The 7,638-nt window shown below is 36.7% G+C and overlaps 1 protein-coding gene across 4 annotated transcripts; it reads left to right on the top strand.

Annotated features, from left to right (window-relative positions):
• Positions 1-2,793: 2,793 nt before the first annotated feature.
• LOC110425895 (Galactose oxidase/kelch repeat superfamily protein) lies at positions 2,794-7,417 on the top strand. Of its 4 annotated transcripts, none has more exons than XM_021440974.1 (3): positions 2,794-5,114; positions 6,265-6,406; positions 6,537-7,417. In XM_021440974.1, the coding sequence occupies exon 1, from the start codon at positions 3,426-3,428 to the stop codon at positions 4,764-4,766; it is 1,341 nt and encodes a 446-aa protein (XP_021296649.1). In that variant the 5' UTR covers positions 2,794-3,425; the 3' UTR covers positions 4,767-5,114; positions 6,265-6,406; positions 6,537-7,417. The 4 variants fall into 4 exon arrangements, with proteins under 4 accessions (XP_021296649.1, XP_021296648.1, XP_021296647.1 ...); XM_021440973.1 differs by having other exon boundaries at positions 6,265-6,410; XM_021440972.1 differs by having other exon boundaries at positions 6,387-7,417.
• Positions 7,418-7,638: the final 221 nt, after the last annotated feature.

Raw genomic sequence — 7,638 nt, 5'->3', positions numbered from 1 at the left:
TTTTTTTTTTCTTTTTTTTCCAATATTTTTGGCATTCAGTGAGAGCTATTTAACAATATCTGTTCAACAAGGGCTCCACTCCCACCAGTCACTGCAGACTGCAAGGGAATTGATTGTTATATTTCTTTTGAGGTCGTTATGAGCTTTCATGGGGCCAAGACCATCTTTTTCTGCCTAAAACCGCACCATTTTCCTCATTCTTCCACTTCTTCGAGGGTTCATTTTCAGGGAAAACGTTATTTTGTCATCACATTCTTTAATTTGCAGCAACATGGAAGATTTAACTTGTGATAGTCTCTTAATAATATATTTACATTCCAATATCTAGATGTGGATTCCTGGGTCCCTGCAACAATAATTCCAGAGTTTTGTAGGGACTGCAACATGTCAACTATGATGCTTCAAAGTCATGCCACAGTTTCATGTCTTCGTTGAATTGAAAACCTGTTTACGTGCATCTCAAAGGGGGCAATCATAATAAATATTCTAGTGGATGTGGTTCACATTGCTCACTGCAACAAATTTCACAATTTGCAGTGAATTTTTATGTGACACACTAATTTTCATTGCAAAGATTACACTTAATATGACAAAAATTTTAATTCAGTCACTAATCCTTACTGTACAGATATCTACCATTGGTTGATTTCTTACTCTTGCCTATATTCCCTATTGAAAATCTTAATATTGATTTCTTACAATTGTCCTTTCTACTCTAGTTCAAGCTGTTATTAACAAAGTTGGATATTAGGACCTTTAGTGTGCAATAAAACATTCTCTCTCGTTAACAAAGTTCAAAGTGTTATAAATTTATATTTCTAATTCAAAAAACACACGTATTAGATGAAAGAAGATTTTTATTTATAAATTTAAAACTCATTATATCTCTTATTAATGTAAGATTTATGATACAAGAATGTAGCGAGATGACCGGAAATGCCTTATCAATGTTTGATTCCTTGGGTTATGCTCCAAGTTACAATATGCTAGTTCCCTATTGAGCAATTGGAAGGGCAATGCCATCTCAAAAGCAGTAGATGTTCAGTGCAAACGGTCCAAGAGAGCCAAACTGGAATGCTTGGAGACAAAAGGTGTACTCCTTAGTAGTTGCACCGAACATATCTGCAGAGTGGGCTCATCAGACTCTACAAGCCTGTGGATAGCTTTAGACTTGATTTAAACTTTATGGGCCTTCTGGATCTGCCTCAGTCTCTTCAGTGGGCTGAGTTGGAATGGTTGGGCCTGTAGGTTGCACCCTTTTTCTCTCTTTATTTTGTAGCCATGGATAGGATTTAGTCCCAAAGGTATTATCCACACCACCAAACACTAATTGTCTTATTCCAAACAGATTGCCGATTGAGTGCTAATTCAGCTCGAAACTTATTTTCTTCATCCCCCTCATGCTAACAACCTTTTGCGAGGAAGGATGTAAAAAATGTTTTAATTCAAAGCTTGAAGATTAAAACAATCAATACATAAGGATAAGAATGAAACAACTAAAGAGTAATAAAAATATCGAAAATCAATTATTAAGTCATCTTTTCCATAACTAATAAATAGATAATGTAAATATAATCACATAAATAAATTATTATGAAAATTTGATAATTACATTTCATATTTGCTATGGGATTATCTCTCTCTTCAAAAATATATTTGAAGTTCATTGTTTTGTTGAGGAGCCGACTTTAACACATTTTTTTAAGGTACAAGACAAGTGCTAGAAGTCCTAGCTTTGCAAGTGATCTTTCATGTTGCAATTAAGGAGTTTGACACCGGTGCCATTTATATTGGAAAATGTTGAATACCATATCCTTGAAAAGAGAACAAAGAAGCACTGTCCTCCTCAAGAAATGGAAACTGTTTTCCCAAGTTTTTCTCACTATCTGCTGTCTTTGAAGCCAACAGGCACCTTCACCCTGAAGGTTGGATTCTGTAGCAACCTGGCCTCCACCCCATTTTTGGCAGGATCAAGGTCTAGGAGCTGTTGCAGAAACATCAAATTAGAAAGCAGCTTCATTTCGGTTCTAAAACCAGTTTAAAAACGTTTTTATACTCTAATTCTTGACTTGATTTTGAACCAAACCTCTACACTTCATTGCCGATGTCAGAAGTACAACACAAAAATGGAATCCATTTTCATTGTAGACCCAACCCACCAAATCTGCAACAACAATCCTGCAATGGAGCCATCAACAAGAAGCAGGCAGAGACAATTAGTGGAGCCCAACAAAGGCAGCACCAACCAAAAGACACAAATCAAATCTCAAAGTTAACCTGTCTGATTTTTCAACACTTCTTCATCGACTGCCCTACAGTATATGTATCCCATACTCGTGACTCACCATCCTCCATAAATCCAGAATCCCATTTGGTCATGATTGAATAGGATCTTAATCATATGGGATCACTTTTTTGTTTAAATTTTACTTCAACATTAGTATTATATGAACAATAGTAAGTTATTGAAAGATTATAAATGATCAATTTTTAATAAAATATGGTATCTTGATTTAGTAACGGATAGCAAACTTTATAAGAGTAACGGATAAAAATGTCTGCAATAATTTCTAGCCTCGGTAATTGATTAAAGACTAGTTAGTGGGGACGCTATTTTTTAAGCATTTGAAACAACCATTTTAAGTTATTGACCAATCACTTCCAAGTTTGTTACCGTGTCACGTCTTCACTGGACATTCAATGACATGGTCTGCACCAGATTGGGTCTCCCATCTCTCACTTAAAAATCTATTTTAAAATTTAATTTTTTTTCTCAAGTAATGACAAAATAAATCAGAAAAACAATATAGGAGTCCTTGGCTCCTGAGTTAGGTTCTATCATTTCTATGCCAGGTTTTACTTCTCTGACTTCTTGCAAAGCTTTTTCCTCACCAAGCAAATAAGCCAAATAAATCCTTTGAATCCAAGGTAACCCATCTCAATAGTCTCCAAGATTCAAGCTTTTCTATGTTTTATTTTATAGTCCCATTGATTTAAACTCAATGCTTCCATTATTTCTTCGAATCATTGTTATCATTTTACAAGATTATCATGCCTGGATCTGGTTAGAAAGTTGGGTTTTTTTTATCTTAAGTACAGTGCTGGTATCGTTCAGTTATTTATTGTATTAATTTGGTTTTCGGGTTTGTTGTTTGGTACTTAAATTCATTGTTTTCAGCTTGAAAGGTAGGATCTTTGGGTGCAAAATATATATATTTTTTTGCATTTGGGCATTCAGCTTGGTTTTTAGATAAGAAACAGCAGTGGTTTGTTTAGGGTTTCGAGAATTAATAGCTATGGATGGTTTTGAGGAATTATCTGCCTGGTACTTGAATTCATTGTGAAAGCTAGGATCTTTGGGTGTTAAGCTTGGCTTTTAGATAAACACAACATTGGGTTTCTTAGAGTTTTGAGGATTAATAGCTATGGATGCTGTGGGGGAATCATCTGAAGTATCCAGTTCCCAGTTGATGAAAAATGGGACTTTTCGTGATGAGGAGAGTTGTCCTAAACAAGTATCACCCATTAGGGGTGGTGGGTCAAGGAATACAAGCCCTTTGGGTCGTGTAGGGTCAAGGAACACTAGCCCCTCTAGGCAGAAGGTGATAAAAACCAAACCACGGGGTTTAGATGAGGAAACAGTTGCTACATTCGGTAAGGCGGTTCATCCTGATGTTCAAATGGAAGATAACATATGGGCAATGTTGCCTGAGGACTTATTGAATGAGATTTTGGCAAGGGTTCCTCCATTTATGATATTTCGGCTTCGTTCAGTTTGTAAAAGATGGAACTCAATACTTCAAGATAATAGTTTTCTTAAGTTTCACTCACAAGTGCCATCTCACGGGCCTTGTCTACTTACATTTTGGAAGAACTCACAGACTCCACAATGTTCTGTATTTAGCTTGCCTTTAAAAACATGGTATAGAATACCATTCAATTTTTTGCCTCAGTGGGCCTTCTGGTTGGTTGGCTCTTCAGGCGGTCTAGTTTGCTTTTCTGGACTTGATGGTCTAACTTTCAAAACTTTAGTATGTAATCCTCTTACACAAACTTGGAGAACATTGCCAAGCATGAACTATAACCAGCAAAGACAGTTGATTATGGTTGTGGATCGAACAGAAAAATCGTTTAAAGTTATAGCCACTAGTGATATTTATGGTGATAAGTCGCTGCCTACTGAAGTCTATGATTCGAAGATTGATAAGTGGACAGTCCACCAGATAATGCCTGCAGTTAATCTTTGCTCCTCAAAGATGGCATATTGTGACTCCAGGTTGTATTTGGAAACCCTTTCACCACTTGGCTTGATGATGTATCGGCTGGACTCAGGATATTGGGAGCATATCCCAGCAAAGTTCCCAAGATCTTTGTTGGATGGCTATTTGGTTGCTGGGACACAGAAGCGCCTGTTTCTGGTTGGAAGAATCGGTCTTTATAGTACCCTACAGAGTATGAGAATTTGGGAATTGGATCATGGTAAGATTATGTGGGTGGAGATAAGTAGAATGCCACCAAAGTATTTTCGAGCTTTGTTGAGGCTATCAGCTGAGAGGTTTGAGTGCTTTGGACAGGATAATCTTATATGCTTCACATCTTGGAACCAAGGGAAGGGCCTCCTTTATGATGTGGATAAGAAGGTTTGGTCTTGGATTGCTGGCTGTGCTCTTCAGTCATACAATAGTCAGGTTTGCTTCTATGAGCCAAGATTTGATGCCTCTGTCCACTGCGCTGGAAAATTTGCCTCAAGAGATTTGTGGTCATGAGCTGTTGAGAGATCAACATGTGGCAACAAAGTCCTCTTTCTTTGAAAGCAAGGAATGATTTCTTCTTTTACACCATCCTTTTTCCCCCATCCTGCACATATTTGACTGGAGTTACTCCTCACTTGTTGGGGGATTAAGCATTAAATGGTCCTTGCTACTGCATTAGCATCTTGGGCATATCCCTTTGAAGCTGTTTCTAACACCAAGATTTTTTAGGCAATTGGTGATATCATTCTATACTGGGACTCGATGATGCACATTTACACCGGGCAGAGTTGTATTTTGATGACTAAATGAGGGCTGGGCTTCTTGCGTGTATATCATAAGACTGGCTTTTGGGCAAGAACTGTAAGAAATTTTTTTGCAGTAGCCTTTTTACACTTAACATTTGGCACATAGGAAGTTTCATTTCATAATGTTATTTTACTTTCCTTGCCTGTTGGATAATATCCTGATGGCTGATTTATGTGATTTTGCTGTCTTCATCACAGCTTGTATAGACTGTACTATCTATGTTGTTAACTCTTTGATTTTTCTACAATGATATTGTCCCTCTTATTGGTTTGGGAATTCTTCTTGATGCTCTTTACTTTTCTTTCCTTAAATAAATCTAATAAGGCTGTTTGAATTCTGTATAGAGGTCACATGCTATAAAAATGCCACAATTGTAGTAATAATGAAATATTGTTTTTTCATGCTCTTTCAAAATGATTTGGAGCATCCTTGGATTATTCTGGAAGTTGTACAATCACTGTTTCTCATAAAAAAAATGGTGAACCACTTGAATTTGGGTATGGTCTGCGAAGAGTTAATCCAATCTGGTGCTTACTATTATCTGACACCATATAATTGTATGTTAGTTTTGCAGCTCCAAGATGACTCAACATTGTGCTTTATCCCTTTCCATTAACCTTCATATCGAGAAAGCTTTGCCAAAACCTTCTAGAACATTCAGCCTAGCAATTTTTTAAGAGTTTTATCTTTGACTAACTGGAAATGTTAAGGTGTTGTTCCCCTGATAAATGTTTGGAGAATTTGTTCTGTATGTTTTCTAGAGCAAAGTGTCTTTTAATAAGTTCTATAGTTACAATGTGGAAGAAGTAATCTGACTAAAATCTTTTGTAGTTTTTGGGAATCGCATGTAAAGATATTTTAACTGGTACTGCTTCTGTTCTTTCTGATAACTAGTCTGCCTTGTTAGCTTTTGTTTTATAGCAAGGGTTAATTTTCATCTGGCTTCTTGCTTGCTGTCAGCCTTTTCTCACACTTAAGTGATCTATTTCATTTTTAAAGACTTACAGTAAGAAAATGCTTTATCATGTCAACAAGAGTAATTAATTCATTTTAGCGAGTCAAGATTTGGTTTTGGCGAGGCTGAAGTAGTAATAGACTTTTGGTAGTGATAAAATTTGGCCACAGAGCAGTCTTCAGTAGCATCACCAAGAAGGAAAAAACTGAAACTATATATACTTTGACAGTCTGTGTAATTTTTCTGTAGATTGAAGGTTGCCAACTAGTATATGCTCATAGCATTCGTCTGGTTTCTATTGGTGAAGCAGTTTCATCTACAACTACATTGACCAATTGGGTTGAATGAATAATGTATTGATTTCTTTTCAGCATGGTTGCTGCAGAGGAAGGTAGGTAAGATTCCCTTCATACCTCCTATGTAAGACAACAAATGTTGGATTGCAAGTGAGAATGAAATTTTGAATCTGGTGCTAGAGTGGCTGTATTGAGTATTTGCTGACAACAGTTGCCATCGACCAGTGACAGGTTATGGGCTAAATAAATCACAGAAGGTTGCTAATTGTTATATCCAGCTCCTGGGGAATACATATTTGGAATTTCTATCATTATGGAAAGTTATATTCAGATTGGATGATTAGTTAACGATGCTTCTAACTTGAGAACATTTTTCTTTTTGGAGAGAACTGTTGTCTGTTGTAATAGGATAATGATTGCTTTGCTGGTGGGCAACTACCAAAGCCCCGTTGTTGCTGCTGTGAATCGAACATTTTTTTGAATAATAGTGAGGAACATTTTACTGAGGATTGTGGTTGAACTATATCTAGAAGGATTTTGTCTGACCATGTGAAAGGATAGGTATTTGATTCAAAGAAGCTGATAGGTTTCTTTTTGGTTACAAACCAATAGGTTCTCATTAATCAGAATGTCAGTGAGCTGAATGAGATGGCTAATGTACCTAGTTGGTCTGCTTAGCTTCTGTTGCTGCTTTTACCATTAGATAGAGACTAGGATGCAGCTCTGAAGTGTTCTCACTCCAACTTTTGGACTTGTGGGGTTGAACATTTTTTAAAGTACTAGAACTAAATGATTCTGTTGTGGCTTCTGTTTATTTGCTATACCTCATTTTGAAACATCTTTGGACTTTTAGGACTATGATTGTTGTAAAGCTAGTCTTGGCTATTAAACATTCTGATTTCAGGCATGCTGGCATTAAATGTACGTGTTGAAGGATTCACCTGAGAAGTAGTGGAAATATGAAACAGATATTCTATAGAATTTCGAGAGGACTCCATAAACCATTGATCATCCTCTCTCCTCTTTCCCAGTGCTTTCAAGATTTCAATCCTTTTCTCCTTTCTATTTATCTCTATAGAAGTTACTAATGGAGTTAGTGGGTGAACTTGATAAACAATCTGCTAGCAATTATGCAGTCCATGCCTTTGAAGACACCCCAAAAAGAATTACTTGTCATCAAATTCAGGTTAATGTTTGCTTGACTTTCCGTTCTGTGTTTTCATTCTGCTGTTGTTGTGGGGCATCCATTAACTACCTCGTTATAGCTGTTATAAAGCAACTGCACACCTAGAGCAACAACAAAAGAACTAAGCATGTTTCCGAAAAG

The sequence above is a fragment of the Theobroma umbraticum genome, unplaced genomic scaffold (genome assembly GCF_002168275.2).
Source record: "Theobroma umbraticum cultivar Fairchild unplaced genomic scaffold, ASM216827v3 scaffold_12.1, whole genome shotgun sequence".
Lineage (NCBI taxonomy): Eukaryota > Viridiplantae > Streptophyta > Magnoliopsida > Malvales > Malvaceae > Theobroma > Theobroma umbraticum.
Note: the sequence above shows the minus strand (reverse complement) of the source record. Positions and strands in the feature narration are given on the sequence as shown.

What these genes read in the sequence shown, in the direction of transcription:
- LOC110425895 (XM_021440972.1), top strand. Translation starts at nt 3,426, where the DNA reads ATGGATGCTGTGGGGGAATCATCTGAAGTATCCAGTTCCCAGTTGATG.